Here is a 25290-nt window from a genome sequence, read left to right as displayed (position 1 = left end):
GCCACGTCGCAGCCGTAACGCGCCGCACACGCGTGCAGTGTAAACGAGGCTTAAACAAGGCTTAATGCAGATCTCACACGCGCCCCACTTTCTCACAACTCTTTACTTTCCTTTAATTCATTCAAGGCTGCGCTAATGAGGGTACTCGACAAAGCGGACATTTTTGGCATTATTGTGCCCCAGATAGCACACGTACGTCGTGCAGACATCTGTGCGACGTCGTCATTTTCGTCTGGAAGACGTATATTTTAGAGCGTTTGCTCATCTGCAATACGTCGCCGAGACGTCCCTGCCAGCTGTTAGAACGACGTCTAGGCGATGTCTATATGACGTTAATAATTTAGAACGTCGGCAATCCGCTCTTTTACAGACGTTTATCAGATGTTTATACGTCTGCAAGACATCTGATTTATGTAGCCCAGACATCGTTTTAAGATATGATTCCTCCCATTAATAAAATTAACCCCCATAAAATCCAGCCACATCCTCACATGATTAAATAACCACGCTGTTCTGAACCTACAATAAAACACGCATTTGTTGATGGTTTTAAAAATATTTATTAGGCAAAAAAAAAACGTATTATATTGATTACAACTTTTAATTAATTCTAAAAACTATATTAACATAACGGCATATTCAAACAAAACAATAAACAATTAAATAAATTAAGAATAAAATTAAATAAACAATTACTCCCTCCCTGGAGCCAAGCGGAGGAAATCTTTTATATATTTTTCCGCCTCTGCTTCTGTTGGTGACGGCAGGACGGGATTCCTCATGGCTGAAGCTGCATGTAAAAAACAAACAAACAAAAACACTTTATTTTTTAAAACGAATAAATCTGCCAAAAGAGAGAGCCTATCAGCGAGTTCTCTTCCTGCGCGAGTCTATGTGATGCTGCGTGGAGAAGACACGTGTCCTGACGAGTTGTGAGGGAAAATGTGCTTAAGGTAAGTATAAAACAAATATATTTTAATACTAATCGTGTGGTGTCTGTGATCGGTTATATAATAACCTTGAAATGACGTTATGTTGATTGAGTTGATCATGATAATCACCTAACGAGCGAGTTGTGCCCGTTTTTGTGGTTGGGCAACGACACTTAAACTGATCGGTTAACCCAAGGTTCGTTAAACAAAGCCATTATATTTGTTAACTATTTTTTAAAATGGCACTTTACTGTTGGTATTACCACATGTTTGATTATGTTTGACTCATGAACATGTTTGCCAAGTACTTAACTTAACGCTGTAACTTCCCGCCTATTGGATCTAATGCATGTACAACGTACCGGTTAACAGTGACCCGACGTTTGTCCTCCTTATCCCCCGCTTGTCACCTCTCCCACACCAGTTCAGTTGGCGGGCGACGTTGGTGCTGAAGACCTTTGTGCAGATTCTCCAGACGGTCTTTTTCATTGTTGGCCCGCCGCTGATGGATAATCTGTTCACCTTCAACAGGTACATTTAAATACGTTTTAGCAAAGAAATGGACCTCTTCTGTACTGTACTAAACACTAGTACCCGTCAAATGTTTGGAATTAATCTTATGTAATGTTTTTGAAAGTCTGTTCATGTTCACCGATTGCATTGATTTGATACAAAATTTAATCCAACAGCAAACATTTTTGTAATATTCATATGAACTGTTTACTATTTTGAAAAGCAATTCTTGCTTTGCAAAGCTGAATTTTCAGCAGCACATGATACTTCAGAAATCAATCTAATATGCTGATTTTCTGCTCAAGAAACATTTCTGATTATTATTAATGTTGAAAGTTGTGCTGCTTCATAGTTTTGTGGAAACTGTGATAAACTACCTCTCAAAAGTTTAGGGCAGGAATGGGCAAACTTGGTCCTGGAGGGCCACTGTCCTGCAGAGTTTAGCTCAAACCCCAATTAAACACCTGAACCAGCCCATCAAGCTCTAATTAGGCTGGAAGGAAACTTTGAGGCAGGTGTGTTGAGGCAAGCTAGAGCTAAACTTTGCAGGACAGTGGCCCTCCAGGACTGAGTTTGGAGACCCCTGGTTTATGGTGAGTAACAATTTTAATAAGCAAAATCAAAAATGACAAACACATTTATAACATTTCAGAAGATTTACATTTCAAATAAATGCTGTTCATTTGAACTTTGTTCATCAAAGAATCCTAAAAAAGAATCGCTGTTTTCTCAAACATGAAGTGGAAAAAACTATTTTAATGTAGATAATAAGAACCATAACCAATAATTGATCACCAATAGTAACTGCTAATATCCAAGCATAAAAACGGCTTATGAGAATGTCATGTGACACTGAAGACTGGAGTAATGATGTTGAAAATCAAGCTTTGATCAGAATAAATGAAATTTACAAAATATTCAAATAGAAAAATTATTTAAAATAGTAATAATATTTAAAGGAACACTTTTTTGAAAAAAGGCTCATTTTCCAACTCCCCTAAACTTACCGTTTTCAAACCTACAGGTCACAGGCGCTGCGTAATATCATGAAATGGATTCGAAAACGGTAAAACTCAACTGTTTAACTCTAGGAGAGTTGGAAAATGAGCCTATTTTCAAAAAAAAGTGGAGTGTTCCTTTAACTGTTAAAGGGTTAGTTTACCCAGAAATGAAAATCCTGTCATGTATTACTCTCCGTCATGCCGTTCCACACCCGTAAGTCCTTCATTAATCTTCAGAACACAAATTAAGATATTTTTGTTGAAATCCGATGACTCTGTGAGGCCTGTATAGCCAGCAATGACATTTCCTCTCTCAAGATCCATAAAGGTACTAAAAACACATCTAAATCAGTTCATGTGAGTACAGTGGTTCAATATTAATATTATAAAGCCACGAGAATATTTTTGGTGCGCCAAAAAAACAAAATAACGACTTATTTAGTGATGACCGATTTCAAAACACTGCTTCAGGAAGATTCAGAGCACAAATGAATCAGAGTATTAAATCAGCAGTTCGGAGCGCCAAAGTCACGTGATTTCAGCAGTTTGGTAGTTTGACGCACAATCCGAATCATGATTCGACACACTGATTCATAACGCTCCGATGCTTCCTGAAGCAGTGATTTGAAATCGGCCATCACTATATAAGTGTTTTTTTGTTTTTTTTTTGGTGCACCAAAAATATTCTTGTCGCTTTATAATATTAATATTGAACCACTGTACTCACATGAACTGATTTAAATATGTTTTTAGTACCTTTATGGATCTTGAGAGAGGAAATGTCATTGTTCCCTATGGAGGCCTCACTGAGCCATCGGATTTCATCAAAAATATCTTAATTTGTGTTCTGAAGATGAATGAAGGTCTTACGGGTGTGGAACGGCATGAGGGTGAGTAAATGACAGAATTTTCATTTTTGAGTGAACTAACCCTTTAATGTTTTCAATCTTGATTTCAAACTTTTGGCAAGTAGCATATAAACACACACACTACATTTCTTTAGTAGTTGTAGGTTGACAATTCCATTTCTTACCATTCTCTGCATAAATCCTCTGTCTGACAGACTTTGCTCCAGCCGGTCTAGATCCTCAGTGGATGCTAGAGGAAAGATTCCATCTTCCTCATCATTTTGCACTGCCACTGGGGGTAAAAAGCGCCTGTTTCCCACTAGAGACTGGACCAGTGAAGTCAGGTGGTTGATCTTCATGTCCATTTTCTCTAGTGTTTCTAGAATGGCCCTTTCTACAGCTGCAGTACAGAAGAACATTTAATTTGGCATGTAGTTTTAATTAATAAAATAATGCATTTTTCTTTTTTTTTCTTTTTTTAAGTTGATAAATAACAAATAACTTACATGTACATTGATTTGGAACCAGACGCAAGACTGGATTTTCCTGTCTCACACCAGAAGTACCTGTAAGTAAAAATTTACTGTGAGGTTTTCAATGTTTTGTGACAATGTTTTCATTGTCATGTGTGCCTCTGACTTGGTGGATGTTAGCAAGAACATATCTGGGTTACATTTCACTCTAAATAATGTGACATTTTCATGAAATGACGCCCACTCTTAATACATTTTTTGTTTGTTTGTTTGTTTCACTCTTTTACCTGGATTGGTGAAAGGGTTAGTTCACCCAATAATGAAAATCATGTCCTCAATTACTCACCCTCATGACGTCCAAACCCGTAAGACCTTTGTTCATCTTCAGAACACAAATTAAGATATTTTTGATGAAATCTGAGGGCTGTCAGTTCCTTCATACTGCCTTTGCTATGAACACTTTGACTTTTCAGAAAGTTTATAAAGAGATCAGAAAAATTCATATGGATTAGTTATCAGTCTGAAGACTTGATTGCTTTATATGATGAACAGATTCAATTTAGGTTTTTACTCTCATGTAAACATTGATCATTGATCTTACCAGTGCTGATGCCGCTCTGTCTCCTATTGCGGTCTTTGATTCTGAAATTAGCTAGCTGATGATCAATAAAATGCAGCTCATATATTTTTCTTTCATTGACGTATAATACATTAAATATGCATATAGCATGGGAATTGAAGATCGGATTTATATCCGTTTTGCAGTGACACATTTATGTGGCCAATTTAAAATCGTCCAATCTGTAAAAACGCATGAAGTGACCAGATGTAAATGGGCCCTTTATGATCGTTTGGAAGAGTTAAAGTGTCAGATGCAAAGACCATCAATGGAGGAACTGACATCTCTCAAATTTTATCAAAAATATCTTAATTTGTGTACTGAACGAAGGTCTTACAGGTGTGGAACAACATGAGGGTGAGTAATAAATGACAAATCTCATTTTGGGGTGAACTAACCCTTTAAGAGACACACTGGAGCTGAAAATGGTGGAGTTGGAAAGTAAAAACTATCAGCCTCAGCTTATTTAAGTTTTCATGATGGCATAAAACAATATATGTACAAAAATACTTTGTAGGTAACATACTCTGTTCTCTTCCTTGGTGGTCACCTGAGGGTCTCAGGACAGAAAAGGTGTGCTCTATGGATTGAACAGATGTAATTATAAGCATTAGATTGTTTAAATGTTGTGAATGTGTTTGATTTCCTCAGGCCTAATTAATGCTCTTGTACCTTGTGTGTTAGGTGGATCAACACCATAGCCGGCTCCGTGATGGTCTGCCTGAGAGATGCCCACAGTCGCTGAGAAAGGTGGAGCAGGTAAGATTTGCTTGTTACCAACACAAGTTAACAAACACTAATATTTTAACAGAAAAGCATAACACAGATTTTGGTTCACTTCTTATTATAACAGTATGGTTCATTTATTCATTATTACACTGGCATTACCAACAATCTCCAGTCAGTAAATCAGTTTGAGTACATTAAGGACTCTAATGTAGTTTTCACACTGGGGATGTGTTGTAGTCCATATTTGAGTGTGATTTATTCCTGGCACCCCCTGCAGATTTGGTCTGGTCTAGGGTACGGTACGTACTGTGATACTCATGGTGTACTGAACGTACCCCTGTCCATTCTCAAAATTCAAACAAAAACGTCCATTTTTACTCTCCTTGATATGGCATGACAGATCTCTGTACAGGCGCAAAGTGTGAGAGAAGTTTTCCTCTTTAAAGGGTTACTTCACCCAAAAATGAAATTTACACCTGTAAGTCCTTTGTTCATCTTCGCAACACAAATTAATTTTTTTTTGATGAAATCTGGGGGTTTCTGTAGTAGGGATGGGCATTTCAAACAAAAATAATATTTGAAGATCACTGGGAATTATTCAAATATTATTCGAAAATCGCACCCCTCCCCTGCATACACACATGCATGTAGGCCTACTATAATACACTACACACAGAGGGAGGGAAAGGGACAATTCATTGGGGAATAGGCTGTCTTAACCCAGCCATAGAATGATTAACTAATGACTAAACGCGTTATAACAGAACAGGCGTTGTGAACAGCCTGAATCACAGCACTTGTGTGAACATTGATTTTAACGTCTCTGTTACGTGCCACGCTAGTCTACAGTTTGTGTGTAAGACAACGTGATTGACAGCTTGTAGGTGCGTTATTGGCAGCACGCGCCACCCTCTGTTTACATGAACATATCACCATTGAGGATTTTTTAAAGATGAAACCTGTTCAATATTCTATAATTAAATCAACAAATCGATTATTCGAAAATCGTGAGACATCCCTATTCTGTAGTCAATACGACTACAGTGGTTCAACCTTAAAGGGTTAGTTCACCCAAAAATGGAAATTCTGTCATTAATCACTCACCCTCATGCCGTTCCACACCCGTAAGACCTTCATTCATCTTCAGAACACAAATTAAGATATTTTAGTTGAAATCCGATGGCTCCGTGAGGCCTCCATAGGGAGTAATGTCACTTCCTCTCTCAAGATCCATAAAGGTACTAAAAACATATCTATATCAGTTCATGTGAGTACAGTGGTTTAATATTAATATTATAAACCGGCGAGAATATTTTTGGTGCGGCAAAAAAACAAAATAACGACTTATTTAATGATGGCCGATTTCAAAACACTGCTTGAGGAAGCTTCGGAGCGTTATGAATCTTTTGTGTCGAATCATGATTCGGATCGCGGTTCAAACCCGCCAAACTGCTGAAATCACGTGACTTTGGCGCTCCGAACTGCAGATTCGACACACAGATTCATAACGCTCCGATGCTTCCTGAAGCAGTGTTTTGAAATCGGCCATCACTATATAAGTTTTTTTTTTTTTTTTTTTTGGCGCACCAAAAATATTCTCGTCGTTTTATAATATTAATATTAAACCACTGTATGCACATGAACTGATTTAGATGTGTTTTAGTGCCTTTATGGATCTTGACAGAGGAAGTGACATTACTCCCTATGGAGGCCTCACGGAGCCATCGGATTTCAACTAAAATATCTTAATTTGTGTTCTGAAGATGAACGAAGGTCTTATGGGTTTCGGCTGACATGAGGGTGAGTACTTGATGACAGAAACTTCATTTTTGGGTGAACTAACCCTTTAATAAATCATTGTGAATTCATTGAGTTTTGTTACTGTTTTCAGCTCACATTCTGACAATCAAGCATCTGAGGCAGCGTTTGTGACACGTTGTATTAGTAGTTATATTTGATTATTAAAATAAGTAATTTAATAAATGATCAATCACATCAACTCATTTTACAATCCTATTAGCCCTTTATTTAGATTAAAAAGCGGCATGTGCACTCCCTGTCATGCTGTTGGCTATATGCCACTGCAGTAAACACATATCACAGTATTAAGGCTAATGATTAATCTATCAGTTCATTTAAATGATCAGTCTTGGGTATTTGTGTAAATTGACATCCCTAATTACCACTTACAGTACATCCAGAAAGTATTCACAGCGCTTCACTTTTTCCACATTTTGTGTTACAGCCTTATTCCAAAAGTGATTAAAACAATACCCCACCATGACAATGTGAAAGAAGTTTGTTTGAAATCTTTTCAAATATATTAAAAATAAAAAAATTAAAACAAATCTCATGTACATAAGTATACACAGCCTTTGCTCACTACTTTGTTATAGCACCTTTGGCACCAATTACAGCCTCAAGTCTTTTTGAGTATGATGTGGTAAGCTTGGCACACCTATTTTTGGGCAGTTTCTTTCGTTCTTCTTTGCAGGACCTCTCAAGCTCCACCAGAGAAATGCTGGAGCTCTGTCAGAGTGACTATTGGGTTCTTGGTCACCTCCCTGACTAAGGCCACATTCACACTGTCAGTTTTTGGGATTGACAATCGCATTTACTTACAGGTGTCAGTCTTAAAGTCTCGTTCACACAGCAACTTACAGTAGCGTCCGGAACACAGTAGCGTCTGTATGAACGTCCAACGAGAGTCAAACCCATATTCTCTTACTAGTAACCATAACAACAGTGACCAACATAACATTAAAGATGGCGACGTCCATAAAACTCAAAAGTATTATCACTTTTGCATACCCTCTGTACTTATGCACGTGTGGTTTTTTTTTTTTTTTTTTTTTTTTTTTTTAATAAATTTGCAAAGATTTCAAACAAACTTCTTTCATGTTGTCACTTGTTTGTAGAATTTTTGAGGGGAAAAAATGTATTTAATCCTTTTTTGAATAAGGCTGTAACTGAGAATACTTTCTGGATGTATTATATATCTGCACAAAATGTTTTTTTTTTTTTTTTTTTGTTCTTACTCTGTGTTCTTCCTTGGTGGTCACAATCACCTGAGGGTCTCAGGACAGAAAAGGTGTGCTCTGTGGATTTGAAAAGATAATGTAATAAACAGTTTTAGATTTTGTTAAAGTTGAAATGTTTTTGGTTTCTTCCTCCCTATTGTAATTAATGCTCTTGTACCTTGTGTGTTAGGTGGATCAACACTCCAGCCGGCTCCGTGATGGTCTGGCTGAGGGATGCCCACAGTCGCTGAGAAAGGTGGAGCAGGTAAGATTTGCTTGTTATCGACACAAGTAAACACACAGAAAAATGTGTTGCTAATTGAAATTTTAGAAAAGTGTAAAATAGTGGTGGGCCGTTATCGGCGTTAACGTGCTGCGTTAACGTGAGACTCTTATCGGACGATTAAAAAAAATATTGCCGTTAATCTATTCTCAAAGTTGGGTTGGGAGCTGGATCTTTTCTACGCAAGTTATGATGACTTTCACCCTGATATTTTAGCGCGGATGTATACCTAGCCGAACTGACCCTTCGCAAAGACCTGCCCCCCTTAGTTACTGTTGCTTTATCTGTCAAGCCGTGGCGCTGTGACGCCACACACAGTAATAAATGCATCACGGAGCAAAGAGGACACTGACAACACGTCGACAGACAAGACAGAGCAGGTTACTTATGATATTTAACAAAGTCCCAGCTTTAAAACTGTGTAGTTTAAGAAATTCAAACAATAAAAACCGTTTTGTTGCTCTTTAATGTGTCGTGACCATGGTCGTGACAGATTGCTGTAATGCCTCAGCTCAAGAGGCTCGTAAACCGATCATCTCTTACTACGAGTCCATTTATAGCATCAAATAAACATGAATGAACATGAGAATCAATGTTGTTTCAAACGCGGAAAGATGTCAGTATACAAAATATAATATACAAAAGTTTAACTCTACCGAGGTTAATCTTCTAACTCCTATCTGCTTTGTCGGACAAAATGGCGGATTCCTTTTAGTCATTTGCTGCGTCCCAATTCTGTACTACGCCCTAAAAGTATGTACTCTTTCTGTTAACAAAAAGTACTTACTTTTGAGTGTGTAGCAAAAGAGTAGACAAGCTTTGGGACATACTATCACGTCATACAATTGCGTCTTTGCTCTCTGTCGCATCCAGTCACCGTAAACTGGCCTGTCAATCATCTTACATCCTCCACATTTCATTTAGTTAATTTCCTACCGTATCAGAGAGAAATGCAGCACGTTGATCTGCAGTCGCGAGTCTTTCATGTGGAGAACTCTCCTCATATTAATGCATAATGATGCATTTAAAAGTTAGTGGCCAATCAGATCTTTATAAAAGTCCACATTGGTATTTGCAGATGAAAAATAACACATATAACATTAAATAAATATTTTCTATCAGGTTGAACTGATTATTAGTCACTCAAACAGCCTCTCAGCCTCTATCTTGCATATTCGTCATGTTTTGTAGTTTTTAACACTTTTTACTCGTGTTTGTAGTTCTGAACTGAATCCTCGTCCAATGCGCAATGGGTTGTGGGCAATATTAGCCTTTATAGTGTGCACGGATCCACACTTTGAAAATCTACCGGAAATAGTAGACCATCCGGGGACTTTTGGCATACTCTTTTCAACATACTATGCTTTGGGACACACTTATTTTAATCTCACATACTATTTAGGATGGATAGTACGGACATTGGGACGCAGGGACAATTTGGGTATCTCGCATATTCTGAATGTCTTCGGCAGAATTCAAATGAGCCATTTTAATCTAGATTAATTTTGGAATTAATCTAGATTAAAATGGCTCATTTGAAATCTGCCGAAGACATTCAGAATATGTGAGAAAAAAATTAATCTGTGCGCACCACTAGTATAAAACCAAAGAATTACATGAATTACAACTAGAGATGCACCGATGTATCAGCCAATACAAGCAATTATTTCATTATTTCATATACTATCATCTGATTGTTTAGAAACTGCTGATAATCAGGACAGTTTATATGTTCTCAATCAAAACGGGCTGGAAAAAAGTGTTTAGACTGCAAATCTTGCTGTGTGTGTAAGGAAAATCAAAGTTAACACAATCAAACACATTAACAGTTAAAAATAGGGGTGTAACGATACATCGTTATATTACGATTGCGATATAAAACGCGATGATATGTATCGGCGATATGATTCGATGTGATATAGGCCCGGTTTCACAATCAGGGCTTAGGCTAAGCCAGGATTAGGCCTTAGTTATATATCTTAAAACTTATATCCTAGTTCAATTAGGATATTTATGTAGCTTTTATAAACGTACACTAGAAAAAAAACATTACTGGTGTGCATCTCCTTAGCTGTTATAAATTCACCGAAAACCACAGCTTCTTGAAGCTTATTGTTTTTTTACAACTCTGTAATAGTGATCAAATATAACTTACTCTGTGTTCTTCCTTGGTGCTCACCTGAGGGTCTCAGGACAGAAAAGGTGTGCTCTATGGATTGAAAAGATCATCTGATATTATGCTGTTTAAAATTCTGTATAGTGCTCTAAATAGCTTTTCTTGTTTCCTCCTCCTTATTGTAATTAATGCTCTTGTACCTTGTGTGTTAGGTGGATGAACACTCCAGCCGGCTCCGTGATGGTCTGCCTGAGAGATGCCCACAGTCGCTGAGAAAATTGGAGTGGGTAAGTTGGACTTGTTACATTTGCGAATTAAAGGGTTAGTTCACCCAAAAATGAAAATTCTGTCATGTATTACTCTCCCTCATGTCGTTCCACACCCGTAAGACCTTCGTTAATCTTCAGAACACAAATTAAGATATTTTTGATGAAATCAGATGGCTCAGTGAGGCCTTCATAGCCAGCAATGACACTTCCTCTCTCAAGATCCATTAATGTAATAAAAACACATCTATATCGGTTCATGTGGGTACAGTGGTTCAATATTAATATTATAAAGCCACGAGAATATTTTTGGTGCGCCAAAAAAACAAAATAACGACTTATTTAATGATGGCCGATTTCAAAACACTGCTTCAGGAAGATTCGGAGCGTTATGAATCTTTTGTGTCGAATCTGCATTTCAAAGTCACATGATTTCAGCAGCTTGGCGAGTTTGAACCGCGATCCAATTAATGATTCGATACACTGATTCACAATGCTTCGATGCTTTCTGAAGCAGTGTTTTGAAATCGGCCATCACTAAATAAGTCGTTATTTTGTTTTTTTGGCGCACCAAAAATATTCTCGTCACTTCATAATATTAATATTGAACCACTGTACTCCAGATAAACTGATTTAGATGTGTTTTTAGTACCTTTATGGATCTTGAGAGAGGAAGTGTCCATTTCTCCCTATGGAGGCCTCACTGAGCCATCGGATTTCAACAAATATCTTAATTTGTGTTCTGAAGATTAACGAAGGTCTTACGGGTGTGGAACATTTTGGGTGAACTAACCCTTTAATAGTAAAATTGCAATTGCAATTTGAACTGATGTTTTTTTTTTTTTTTTTCCCTTCCATTAACTTTATCCTATTTGGCTGAGAGGTGTAAAATTTACTTAAGTGAATTTATGTGCATTTATCTTACTCTGCGTTCGTCCAAGGTGGTCCCCTGAGGGTCTCATGACAGAAAAGGTGTGCTCTATGGATTGAACGCAAAATATTATGTTATTTAGTTTTAAAAATTTTATTTAGTTTGAAATGCTGTGAATGTGTTTCTGATTTCCTCATCCCTGATTGTGCTCTTGTACCTTGTGTGTTAGGTGGATCAACACTCCAACCGTCTCCGTGATGGTCTGGCTGAGAAACACGCACTGGAGCTGCAAAAGGTGGAGTGTGTAAGTTGCACATGTAATTGTGAGGTTACTGTTCCTCCATCAATAGGGCATTTCCCCATAACTTGCACACTTTAAAGATGATAAACATAATTGTAAAAGTAATGCATATGAAGTTTCTCTATGTATTGATAGCCTCCACTCCAATATTACTGCTACGCAAGACTTGATGGAGAACTCGGTATTTGCACGTTGTCTGAAATAAGTGTGTGTGCGCTCTCACAGCACGCGCAAGTTTTCTTTTGCGTCTTGCTCTTGAATATTTAAATTAGCCAGGCTTAAATGAGTTTAGTTTAAAGTAATGAAATTAGAAAATAGTTTATGGGTTAGGAATGACACAATTCACAAAACTTTCTTTGAGTCAAATAACCCATTATTTGGATCACATGTTGGACTTCATTTGAGCATTCCCACCAGCCAGATACAACTAATAATTTACCTTGAAAGCTGGGGAGACTCTCACACCAGGTCTGCTGTTGGTCTTCCATATCACATTGTTGCTGATTGACAAATGCTGTTGACAGTCGGGGGTCATTAGTGATGTTCATTTTGATAGCTACAGTTCTGCAGCTGTATGTTTCAACAGTTATTTAATTCAGCGGTTCTTAATTCTTTTCCTGCACAGGAAATCTGTTAAAGTTTAGTTCAATTAGGAACATTCATTCACGGATTTGCGCAACGCCACTGCCTGATGAAACTAGAGAAGTGTGACGTAATATAACTCTATGAATAAATACAATTTAAAGGGATGTCTTATGCACTTTAATGTCCTTTGAATGGAAAATATATGCTCCCTTGGAACTGGAATCATGGTGGATCCTGTGAAATCCACGGTTGAATAGCACAAATGTCTGAAGTGATAAGAGATGTGTTAAGAGATGTCACAAAATGTGTGACAAACAGGATTAAGAACCGCTGACATAGTTGTAGCTTTAAATAATCATTGTAGATGTGGATAGAACAATTAAAATGATTAAAGATAAGAGATCTTCAGACTTACAGTTGCTTAAAGAGTTTACAGCTCTGCTCTGCAAAACCTGAGGTTGCACAACAGGACCTGATAAAAGGGAAATTTATTTTTTGTATTCTGGCTGTTATGCACTTTTAATCTTACTTATTTCATACTGGGCCATTCTGTGTAAAATCAACCAGATTTGAGAATTACCTAGATTTTAAAAATTAAAAAAAAAAGCAACCTCTGGTTGAGTTTAAATGGAATGTGTATTGTTATTCATAGCATTCATTTTATTACCATTGCATGTTTTTAAATTTATTTTCCATTACCTTTTTTCTTTGTGCGTTTTGGAATTGAAGGAGGCTTTGGTGCTGGTGGAAGACTTTCTTTGTCTGCACTTTTTCTTTTTTTAAGAGGTGGTTGTTCTGGTGCCTCATCATCCGATGAGTAGATGTGGTTGGAGCACAGTTTCTTTCTAGGAACACAGAGAAAAAAGTACAACTGCACACATTAATTGCCCCTTGTGTGATAGCAAATACTCATAAATGGACTAAAAACATTTTGCTTTATTTCTTAAAGGGATAGTTCACCCAAATTGAATAATTTTCATAATTTACTGTAAGACCTTTGTTCATCTTCAGAACACAAATGAAAATATTTTTGATGACATCTTGCTCAGAAAAAGGGTTCTCATCACTTCATAAAATTGTGGTTGAACCACTAGTCACATAGACTATTTTAACTATGTCTTTACTACCTTTCTGGGCCTTGAGGTGGTAGTTGCGTTGATGTCTGAGCGTAGACATCAACATAATTTATGTTCAGAAGATGAACGAAAGTCTTGCAGGTTTGAAACGACTTGAGGGTGAGTACTTGATCGCAGAAATTTCATTTCTGAGCGAACTAACACTTTAAAACCTGTAACAATCATACTGAAGCTGTTATTCAATAATTTAAATATTCAGTTGAACTATGTTAAAGGTGGTTGAAACGAAAGTATATGGCATTTTCATGTGTTTTTCAAAACATTTCTTTGTCTTTTATGAGGACTTACTTTGGAATCCTTTTTCCAGCAATTTCAGGTTCTGAATTTATGTCGGATGTATAACTGGCCTTCTTCCAGTTGTTGGCTACATTGTGAAAAGATGCTGAAAAAAGAAATGCAGGTACGGTTTCAATTTTGTTTATTAAAGCTTTATGTGAGACCACATTTTACAGTATAGATAAATGTACAAAGATTCTGAAAAATGAAATGCAGGTATGCTGGGCAAGATCATGTTTAATTTACAGTATAATTTACTCTTACCTGACTCGTGCAGGATTCTTGTTTTATGCCGGGTCCACCCCTTCTCTGGCTGTGGTGTCTCCATGATTTTAACACTCTTTAACAGCCTGTCAATGTCTTTATATGGTGGCCACCAAGAGTATCCGTCAGCATACCAGGACTTGGCAACTGGTCCAGTCGTCCCTTCTCCCTCAAACTCCACTATTAGGTACATTTTTCTTTTTTTTTTCTTTTTTTTTTTTTAAGAACTGCCAGCCTGAAACCCATATTGTGTATTAAATTCGATAAATTCAACTATGTAATTCAAATGCATAAACTATGGAACAAAAAGTGCTGATAAAGAATTAATCTGTATGTAAAAGTGGAATTGCAACAAAATGGCGTAGATATGGGACAAGAAAAATTTTGTTCTCTATTTCCTCAAATTTGCAGAACTCGACGGTGGTTGAGAGATCGTCAACTAAATAAATGCCGAGTGTAGAGGATGGCAGGGGATAGTCAAAAAAAGATTCCTGATGGTTGAATGAACTGTAAGCTACATAAATTTCATCCCTGAATGAAATGATATTTTGCAGCTTTGCAACTTTGCCACTGATGTAAACGTGACTGTTTGCCCGGTCCAGTTTAAGAGTGTAAGGGCTTGTCCTTAACTCTTTATACTGTGTCGCTTCATGAAAGGATGCAGGTAGAGGACCAGTTGCATGCTGCTTTTTGAGCAGATGTGGCCTGGTTTTGTGAGGTTTTTTGCAGCTTCTTTGCATCTCTGAGAATCTTTTTATTATTTGACTCAGAGGGCATGTTGGTTTCCTCAGAAGTCTTTTGAGTTTGTTCAGGTGATTCTCATACTTGAAAGCACTGAAGTTGTCTAGCACGCCATGCTTTTTTGCATCATCTGCAAGATGTACAAGGCAGTGTGCATTATAGGACAGGAATTGTGGCCCATACAGTTGACCGAAGTGATTGACGAAGAGAACCAGTATGTCATTGGCATAATCACAGTAATCTTCCATCAGACTGTTGTTGCACAGGATGAAGATTCCCACAAAAAGCAGCAAGAAGTTTTTGTACACCTCTGTGGTAAGGAGATCTTTCAACATAACAGGTCCGGTATACAGTAAAAACTGCCTGAACTCTGTTGCCTTCCACCTGTCAATTTCCCTCAGTGCCCTTGGTTTCCTTGCGAACTCCATGGGCACGCTTCTCTGAGCATTCACTAACCTTTCTGTTAATGTGTTTATTTGAAATCCCGACAGCCTACAAGTGAGAGGACCCATCTTCAACCACAAGTGGAGAAGTCTTCTCATGATTCCAAGGCACACAAGGTGCATGTAATCGAGGGGGATGCCAGAGACCATATCCAGGGAAGTTTGTTCAAGGGGTGACGTGCCATGATGGTGATCAGAATCGGTCTTGTTTCTGAAGCTCTCATTGGTTCTTAGTGGCATGTCGCTTCTTGGAAATGTCATCCGGTTTTCCAGGTACACTCCATCCTGTGTGCATTTTTCGCATCCATGATAGCCTGTGTGACCTTTAATGTTTTTTAGGAATGCACGAGCAGGTGCGTCGCAAACCATCGAAGAAAGTTGTAAAGCTAACCTCACTCCTTCAAACTCAAATCCATTACCCAATTCATTTACTTCCGTGATGAAGTCTTCGAGATACTCGGTCAGTGAGGTAGGTTTACCTGTGCCACAAAATAAACCTATTGTCACTGGTTCTTCTTGTCTGATATTTTGCAGTGTTCCAAGAATGGGCCAGAACTGTGTTGACGAACTCTTGTAGAGGGGCAGACCATCGATGCTGACCTGAAGCTCCAATGTGTGAATGTTGCTCAGAATCTTGACATTCTGATGTAGCACCTCTGTGATTGAATTTAGTACTCCAAAATGGTAATACTGGCCACCAGCTTTGTGTTGTATTTGAGGGTTCCCACGCACCGTTCCTAGCAACGTTCTTGAGTCTTTTGGCAGATTTAAACTATGTTGACGTAGTATGTTTAGTAATGAATTTAATGCCACGTGTGAGATTTTGTTTTCAGTAGCCCAGGTTGCCAGATCTTCTTCTAGGGAAGTTGGATCCGTTTCAGACTCCGACTCGGGGTCAGATTCACTATCATCAAGAAGACTTGCCATATTGACAGCTTCAGTCTCGTCAATCTGAGAGAGACAGTCCATAAATGTGTCTTCATCATCGATTTGACATTGACAGGCGTTACGTGAGTCACTGTGCATGCAACTCAACTCCTTCCCTGAAGTTGTTGCATTTATTGTCTGCAGTTGTTGATCCACCTTCTCCTTGGCTTTTCTCCTCAGCGTCCAATAGGACGGCTCATTGCAAGCCATAGTATTAAGACCTTAACACAAAAAAAACCCTTTTTTGTTGTTTGTTTACTGGCCTACCAATATATTTGCATCAACACAATTGATGTACTATAAAGCATCATCAGTTGAACTCAAAGGATGATGACTTCAGATGCAAAAGCCTCTAAGTGTCATCTAAAATATTCTTATAAAGTGAGCATTTTTATCAGGCTCCTGTTTTAAATAGAACTGCCATTAAAGTTAAATTACTGAACCTAAACATAGAAGCCTGATAAAGATGCACATTTTATAAGAAAATTTCAGATGGCACTTGGAGGCTTTTGCATCTGAAGTCTACACAGACACATACATAACACGCACACAAACTTTTGAAGTTTGGGACTAGTAAGGAGGATATGAAGTTTCTTATGTTTAGAAAGGCTATGTTTATCTGATAAAATACAGTAAAAACAATTGTAAAAAATGTAATTTTATTTAAATATTTAAGAATGGTATGGATTTCAGTGGGATAATCCTTTGATAAGAAATGTTAGAAACATCAGAACGATTTCTGAAGGATCATGTGACACTGAAGACCGTATAATGATGCTTAAAATTCAGCTTTGATCACAGGAATAAATTACATTTTAAAATGTTCAAAAAGAAAAGTTTTTTTTAATTTGTAATAAAATTGAGCCATTTTACTGTTTTACTGCATTTGATTTAATAAATGGAGTCTTGATCATATTTATACTCAACAATATAAACTAAATATCTTGCTGTATCATAAAAGTTATCTTGCTGTCTAGATGCATTTCTGTACTTCATATTCAATCTGTTCTTCAAATGAGAGTATTGAATAGCAAGTGTCTCGCGGGAAGTTAATTCGGATTCTCTTTCAGGGCATGCGATTGGCTGTTCGCTGCTGATGTCACACTTTCAAGTGCGCGCGCTCCAAGAACTCCAGTTCAAATCCCAAGTCGACGGATGGACGGAGTTTGATCGGCGTCATGGTACCAGCAAAGCATGCATGTCTTGGTTTCGTGATCTTGACTGTGTGTTGCACTGCCATCATCGTACAGGCTCCTTCTGTGATTCACCAAAGCGCGTCTGAATTCAAGCTGGAAACGGCCTGTGCTTGGTCTGTCCCAGGGTGTCATCGTCACTCACGAAGGTAACGTTAATCATGTTTAACACGACCTGTTAGCTGTGCATGTTAACAAATAGTGGGTCTTGCATGGTCTAATGACCATCATATGTTTAGTGCTTGTGTAACTTAATCCGTCTGTGAAAAATGTGAGTAACGTTACACTCGATAACGTCCACTATGGTTTCGGATACCAAATACTTAAAGTGCTCTGTTTGATGGCATAAAATGGCGATTTTTGCATTCGGCACAAGTGTTAAGTAGAGCAGCACTTCAATTTTTACACGTTACTTTTCTCTGCGCTGAGCTCCAGCCACAATTAAACACACTTGAAGTAGCTGTGTTGAGGCAAGTTGGAGCTAAACTCTGCAGGACAGCGGCCTTCAGGGACCGAGTTTGGACACGTATGGTCTAACCAATCAGTATTGAGCAAAGCAACGCTTTAGATTTTCCCGCCCCTTTCCCCCGCCCCCCGCGGATGTTGTCAGTCACAGCTGTTGTGAGGAACGGAAAAAACGCGCCTATAAAAACTTGTAGGCATTTTGTTTTAATTACGACGTTTGTGTTGGTGATTATTTATTGTCTGTGTATACATACATGTATAATAATACTTATTTCGAATATAATTAAACTTCAAGGTATCAAAAGGCTGATTAATACTGTATACATATACTTACCAACAACTCGCCGAACTGAAGACAAACTACAAACAAACTTAAAGCCGACTAATAATGAACTAGAAAAACAACAAAGTAAAAAAACGTGTAACGACTGAACAGGAACGTAATATATACAGTTGGAGCTATTTACAGGTTATTAATGTGGGAAAATTAATCAAAAAAAGTTGAGAGTACAGTAGGCTGAGGAAATCACAACGGTCATCTGATACAAATTATAACGGTCATCGGATATATATAGTATACGGTCACGTGACATTCATTCATTAATTCTGTTTAATTATTTATTTTTTTAGTTAATTTTTTTATTATATATAATATATTAGTTTTATCACCATTATGTCAAAGACATTTTAAAATGTATGTATTATGGCTTTATTCTTTTTACTAGCATAAATTTTATTAAACAATTTTATTTTTTTCCCCAAAAAATTTTTATACCCTACGGGTCAAAAGTTTGGAAACATTACTTCTTTTTTTTTTTATGTTTTTGAACGAAGTCTCTTATGCTCATTAAGGCTGCATTTATTTCATAATAAATACAGAAAAAACAAAAATATTGTGAAATATTAATACAACTTAAAATTATGGTTTTCTATTTTAATATACTTTAAAATCTAATTTATTCCTGTGATGGTAAAGCTGAATTTTCAGCATCATTACTCCAGTCTTCAGTGTCACATGATCCTTCAGAAATCATTCTAATATGCTGATTTGATACTCAGTTATTATCAATGTTGGAAACGGTTGTGTTGCTTTAATATTTTTTTGGAACCTGTGATACTTTTTTCAGGATTCATTGATGAATAAAAGGTTAAAAACAGCATTTATTCAAAATATAAATCTTTTCTAACAATATAAATCTTTACTATCACTTTTTATCAATTTAACACATACGTGCTGAATAAAAGAATACATTTCTTTAAAAAACAAAACAAAATTACTGACCCCAAACTTTTGAACGGTAGTGTATATTGTTACAAAAGATTTCTTTTTTTAAATAAATGCTGATATTTTTTAACTTTTTAATCAAAGAATCCTGAAAAAGTATCACAGGTTATAAAATAATATTAAGCAGCACAACTGTTTCCAACATTGATGATAAATCAGCATATTAGAATGATTTCTGAAGGATCATGTGACACTGAAGACTGTAGTAATGATGCTGAAAATTCGGCTTTGATCACAGGAATAAATTATATTAAGTATATTAAAATTGAAAACCGTAATTTTAATTTTTAGTAATATTTCACAATATTATTGTTTTTCCTGTATTTATTATGAAATAAATGCAGCCTTAATGAGCATAAGAGACTTGAAAACATTAAAAATAATGTTTCCAAACTTTTGACTGGTAGTGTAGATTAATCCTAAAAAAGAAAATATGAAAATATATTTTAAAATGTACATTTTTATAATTTTTTTTTTTTTTTTTTTTTTTTTAAATCACTTCCCCCGATTTAAATGCCACACAATTTAAGTGGAACACAATGCAGTTGAGTTTGGTCTTGATAGCCCTTTCTTTTGCTTATGATGATGAATGTTTAAAAAAATGTTTACAGTTTAATGGAAGTTACACCCATAGTTTGTGCAAAGCGCTGTGAGGTGTAGGAAAAAGTTGGACAAACCTATGGAAATTATGAAAGATGGTAGCCTAAAAACATATTTAATATAAATATAAATGGAAAACAAACTGCCATAGCTTCATAACAAAAAGTAATCATGCTGTAATTATATTCATTTGTTTTATTAATGTTTATTTACAGTGCATTTTATTCTGCTTACCTGACTCGCGCAGAATTCTGTCCTGTTTGGTTTCCATCATCCAGACACTCTGGCAACTGGGCTGTGTATGGAGGCCACCATTTTCTCCCACAAACTCCACTCTCAGGTAATTTTTATTGTTTTGCTGAAACAGCGTTGTGTGTTTTATCCACAGATCTGCTCAAAGTCGCACTGGATTTTCTCCTCATTGTAAGGTTGAGAGGTCCATCTATCACTCTTTTCCATGTTTGTAGAGTTAGTTCGTGGAGTAAATATATAGGCTGTAGTGTTGTTACAATACTGGAATTTCTAACTTCAATACGATACCTTGAAAAGTACCGATATTCGATACCATTTTTGATTCCACGGGGGGAAATGTATACACTGTTATAGATTTTGATTTATTTATTTATTTTTTGTCTGTCCATCTATTAAAATTCTAGGCGATCAAAAACCACAGACTGTATAAAACCCAACCGCTAGATGTCAGTGTTATCTTAGAACGTAAACTGACGTGGAACCGGAGAAGTGCGAGGTGCGTCAAAGTGCATACATCTCTAGAGTTAGCATTAACAAACCCAGCTCACAAGACGATAGAATTATTCCACTCCCGCCGCGGTGTGTAGAACTGAAGTTTTGGCTTCAACTATAAAGAAACCACTAAGGAGATCGACAAGAGTCATGTTGTTTGCAAAATAGGCCATGTTAAAATCCAAATACTCGAAACGCATTGAATCTGAGAGCTCACTATATATATATATATATATATATATATATATATATATATATATATATATATATATATATATATATATATATATATATATATATATATATATATATATATATATATATATATATATATATATATATATATATATATATATATATATATATATAAAATAACTCATCAAATAGACTGACTTCCTGTTGTTAAATAGTTTAGAAATTAAAAACTGTTATACTGTGAACCTTTAAAACATATACACACCTAAAGACTCCTGCAGTCTTTACTGTTTTCCCTTTACTTGGATTGCACACAATTGTGATTGTGATATAAATGCAAATGACAGTATTAAGTTTTTGTTTGTTTTTGTTTTTTTGTAAGTTGTAAAGCAGAAGCCAGTTTAACCCAATTTATTATAAAAAAAGTAAAGAAAATCAAAAGAACAAACTGTTATGACTCATAGGTAGTCTGTGTTCACACTGGCACTATTTGGGATTAAAGGGTCATGAAACCTCCTGTTTTAGCCTGGTCATTCACACCTCAAAGCTCAAAAAACTCTGTAAAAATGGGCATGTAAAGCTCTGGATAAGTCGGAGTGTAGAGGGAGGGAAGAGGGAAGAGAACAACCAATGAAGCACAGACATAGAACACACTCATTATACAGAATAATGAATATTAATATATGAGCATGGAGAAAATGACGACAAACTCCCAAGCACAAGGGAGAAATTTGAAAGAATATTTAATAGGGCTAATAATAGGCCACTTTGATTACATTTACGAGCACTGCAGTCTCAAAATCAGTCTTTTGTCTATTAGAATAATCGTGTCGTCGCGTTCAGATAGGCTACACCACTGTATCAGTGTCCAGTTTGCACATATAATTAATTTGAAGAAGACTTGATGAAATATGTGTGCATAACTACACCGTGCTGTTTAATGTTTAGTGCAGGAGAATGTGTGAAATAAAAACTTTAAACACGTATACTTTATTCTGTATGAGCTAGGATTCACGTGGCTAGTGTTATTAAACACAACGCGAAGCTCCGCTCTGAAACCGATCATATGAGCGCTCCACGTCTATATCATAACAATCGTATTTTTCATGTGTTCGTATTCAAACTCCAGTTCTGACCGCATCGCGAGCAAAATACAAACAACTCGTGCTGCTGTGCTGAGGGAAACAGCCTACGGCTCGCGTGTTTGAACGCAGCTAGAGCAGGCAGAGGAGAATGAGCCGCACTTTTGGGACATTTGAATTCTCCGCTGTAATGTGATCTCACGCGAACATATTTTCCATTTGTGCTGGTAGATCACAGCAAAACAATCCACATGCACACAAACCTCTGCTCTGGTCACGTCGCAGGAAAACGTGTTGTAACACAGGGCTTGACATTAACTTTTTTTGCTCACCAGCCACTGTGGCTAGTGGTTTTCCAAAGTTACTAGCCACTCAGCATTTTCACTGACCACAATTTTGCTGTTGGGAAATTACATTTTATATGATTAAAGTTGCCTCTGGCATGCTTAAATTACTTGATTTTGAGTCATTTTACTTGATTTACAAGATTTAAAACCCTTTCATACTTACAAATGTAGATTGACCACCCAAATGAAGACTATACATCGTATATATCAGCTGGAATGTAGTTATTTTTGTTAGGCTATATAAAAAGAACAAAGCAGCAAAATTACAAATAGTAATTTAAAAAAAAAAAAACCTTTTTTCAGATGTTTATTTAGCATGTATAAATTTATTTAACATTTTTATTTAACAGTGCTTCTGTTCTGTATCATTCAGCACGATTCTGCCTATCCCGCCTTCACTAACCACAAGTTAATCGATAAAGAACTGTGACTGAATTGTAATTTTGTGATACAACGAGCTTGGCTATCTTTTATTTGGCTGTAGGCTGAAATTATATTCAACCCGCCAAAGTGGCTAGTGGGAGTGGCTATCTTACCCACCACAGCTGAAATCTACCCGCATTTGGCTGGTATTAATGTCAAGCTCTGGTTGTAGCACTGAGGAAACGAACAAACGATATGTCTCTGAATGACAAGAGACAGAGGCGAGAGAAGTGACACTTCCTCATGCATAATACCGCAATTATAATCTTAAGCATACTACAGCGCAGTGATTGGATTAAATAAGCTTTATGTCATGAATATATGTCGAGAATCGCTCGAAACAGTCTACATCAGCATGTTCGTCCATGCCCATACTTGGGCTGAAAGTACACAATGTCATCAGATTTTGTGACGTTGCTTCGACAGGAAGACAGAAATCGCTCTGAAAAATGCAAAAATAACTATTTTTCACTTATGAATAACATTGAGTACCTTTAGCTTTTTCAATGATGTGCAGCCTATACATATGTTTACATCTCAAAAAAAGTGTTTTGGGGTTTCATGACCCTTTTTAACAACAGCATTTACTTAGATGTGAGTCTCAGTGTCCTGCACACAGGAAATTACAGTAGTGTTTTGAATGCTGTATGATGTAACCAAAGTCAAACCTGTGTTCAATTTGTGACTATTAACTGTAATTATAGTGATGGTGAGTAAAGTAATATCAAAGATGGCAACATCCATACAAACAAAAATCTTATCACAAATGACAAGAGTCCAATCAAGGAGTGACTTCATCTGTCAAGTCTGAACTAGCAGCAGCTTTTATAAGTGGAGTAGATTTGACTCGCATACAGACCACAAAACAGACAGGAACAGAGAAAGGGCTTCAAATAACCAAGCATATAGCTGATCGTGGTTTGCCCTGCCAGATGCTTCGGCAGATGTGTGTGGACTTGAGATGTTTCTCCAGTGTATGATTTGTTGGTTGTGTCCTTATCAAATGTTGGAAATAAATGAAGAGAAAAGGAGCACAGTAATTCTGACTAAAATATATATTTAGGTAAAATGCATATTTTAAATGTAGGTTTAATATTCTACATGCATTTATGAGAGCACTAACTCTAAAGGGGGTATACATGTAATTACCACAGTTGTTACATGTATTTCAATTGCTGTTTATTTACTACATTCAGATGAGTGAATTTGTGTTCCTCCTACCAGTTAACATTTGATCTGCATTTTTGTTTTTTTTTGTTTTAAATATATTTTATTTTAAAATGGTGGGCAAACAGTTTTTGTTTTAGAATGTAACATTTTAACCTTTATTTACAAAAATACATTTACTATATTTGTTTTCTTTAACTTATTATTATTATTATTATTATTATTATTATTATTTTACAGTTTTCACATTGTTTGGAGGATGTAATTGGGCAGAATGTAGGGGCCCACTGAAATTAAGTCCCTTGTACCTGCATCAGTCTAGCTTTTGTAATAATCATTTCCTTATAATTGCATAACATGTTTTATTCAGTTATGAGCTAAATGGGGAAGCCAAAATCTGTCAGCAACTTCTACAGACAGCTTTGGGCTGGTTGATCTGTGCTGATGATTGTATGTGGTAGTCAGAACATTGTTCAGTTTTATTTGTTACTCAGCTTTCACAGCAATGCTGGTAAATGAGCAAAAATATATATAAATACTGTGAGAATCATCAATCTGAAGTCATTGGCACAGCTGCTGTGTGGCATCTAGTACTGAGGTTGTTGACAGTATTGTGTGCATGTTGCTGCCTTGTACATGGTGTTCACTGCCCAATATTGTTTGAGAAATAAGTATTTTAACCCACAGTTAACTTGTACATTTCCTTATAAAATGCTCTAACATTTCTCCTATTTCTTTTCTCCACCAAACAGCTTTGGAGATGGTTCAGCCTAGATGCTCAGATCTACCACTGGTCAAGCTTCATTCCCACATCTGGCACCAACGATTCATTAAGTGCAGTCCATAACCAGTGTCTGCACCTTGTCCATTGCAAATGTTATGGATTGTTCTATTAGAGCTCATTATAATCTTTGAGACTGGTGTTATGTAAAGGCTGTTGTGTGTTGTGAGTAAAGTTCACCCCCCTGTGAAACAGTTTCCCTTAGTTGTGAGAATATTTTACCTTCATGCTCTCAGCAGTTCCTACATTTTAAAGTGTCTTTTTATTATTATTTTTTATTATTATTGAAATATTGTTTTAATGTTCAATCAACTTTGGGACATAATCAACTCTGGGAAGTTAGTATCATTAATTCTGTAAGGTGCTTTGAATCAAATGAATATTTGTATAGCGTGTTTCCTTCAAAGGCTGCTTTCTCATTCCTCAAACATCAAAAAGGGTCACCTTTGGTTTGCTCATTGGAGTTTATAAGCATCATTATTTGGAACAAAATATGAAAATGGCTCGGTGTTACACTATTTCAGTGCATGGCAGAGAGTCGAAGAACCACCTGACACAAAGCCATGGATCACCCCCTTATACAGAGCATGGTAGGCTATGGGGTCAAATTCATGCTTTCTGCATTACGAAATTACGTGAACAACACCTAATAAGCAGGTAGAAT

At 36.6% G+C, this 25290-nt stretch overlaps 1 protein-coding gene and 2 long non-coding RNA genes across 11 annotated transcripts; 2 read left to right on the top strand and 1 right to left on the bottom strand.

Annotated features, from left to right (window-relative positions):
• Nucleotides 1-653: 653 nt before the first annotated feature.
• LOC125244321 lies at nt 654-18713 on the bottom strand. 8 transcript variants are annotated; one of them, XM_048154366.1, is made up of 18 exons: nt 18337-18713; nt 14234-14468; nt 13982-14075; nt 13257-13402; nt 12973-13029; nt 12412-12486; nt 11889-11957; nt 11726-11779; nt 10735-10803; nt 10574-10627; nt 8314-8382; nt 8154-8213; nt 5059-5127; nt 4913-4966; nt 3801-3860; nt 3480-3694; nt 1295-1454; nt 654-790 (listed from the first exon to the last, which is right to left on the bottom strand). In XM_048154366.1, the coding sequence occupies exons 2-18, from the start codon at nt 14424-14426 to the stop codon at nt 693-695; spliced, it is 1596 nt and encodes a 531-aa protein (XP_048010323.1). In that variant the 5' UTR covers nt 14427-14468; nt 18337-18713; the 3' UTR covers nt 654-692. The 8 variants fall into 8 exon arrangements, with proteins under 8 accessions (XP_048010323.1, XP_048010329.1, XP_048010345.1 ...); XM_048154372.1 differs by having other exon boundaries at nt 10598-10627; XM_048154388.1 differs by lacking the exons at nt 5059-5127; nt 8154-8213.
• Nucleotides 3506-12027, top strand: LOC125245301. Its single transcript, XR_007179474.1, has 4 exons — nt 3506-3638; nt 3778-3862; nt 5071-5145; nt 11901-12027. It is a non-coding gene; the product is annotated as an uncharacterized LOC125245301 (long non-coding RNA).
• On the top strand, nt 14215-24823 carry LOC125245249. 2 transcript variants are annotated; one of them, XR_007179463.1, is made up of 5 exons: nt 14215-14420; nt 15241-16427; nt 17415-17686; nt 20103-20227; nt 24598-24823. It is a non-coding gene; the product is annotated as an uncharacterized LOC125245249 (long non-coding RNA). The 2 variants fall into 2 exon arrangements; XR_007179462.1 differs by lacking the exon at nt 14215-14420 and having other exon boundaries at nt 14442-16427.
• Nucleotides 24824-25290: the final 467 nt, after the last annotated feature.

The sequence above is a fragment of the Megalobrama amblycephala genome, linkage group LG1 (assembly GCF_018812025.1).
Source record: "Megalobrama amblycephala isolate DHTTF-2021 linkage group LG1, ASM1881202v1, whole genome shotgun sequence".
NCBI classification, from domain to species: Eukaryota; Metazoa; Chordata; class Actinopteri; order Cypriniformes; family Xenocyprididae; genus Megalobrama; species Megalobrama amblycephala.
Note: the sequence above shows the minus strand (reverse complement) of the source record. Positions and strands in the feature narration are given on the sequence as shown.

Excerpts from the sequence above, each read along its gene's own strand:
- LOC125244321 (XM_048154366.1), bottom strand. The coding sequence starts at position 14,426 with ATGTACCTAATAGTGGAGTTTGAGGGAGAAGGGACGACTGGACCAGTT. Across the intron at positions 13,403-13,981 it reads GCTGGAAAAAGGATTCCAAA|AAAGAAACTGTGCTCCAACC; the intron begins GTAAGTCCTCAT and ends CTGTGTTCCTAG. Across the intron at positions 11,780-11,888 it reads TGATCCACCTAACACACAAG|AGCACACCTTTTCTGTCATG; the intron begins GTACAAGAGCAC and ends TTCAATCCATAG.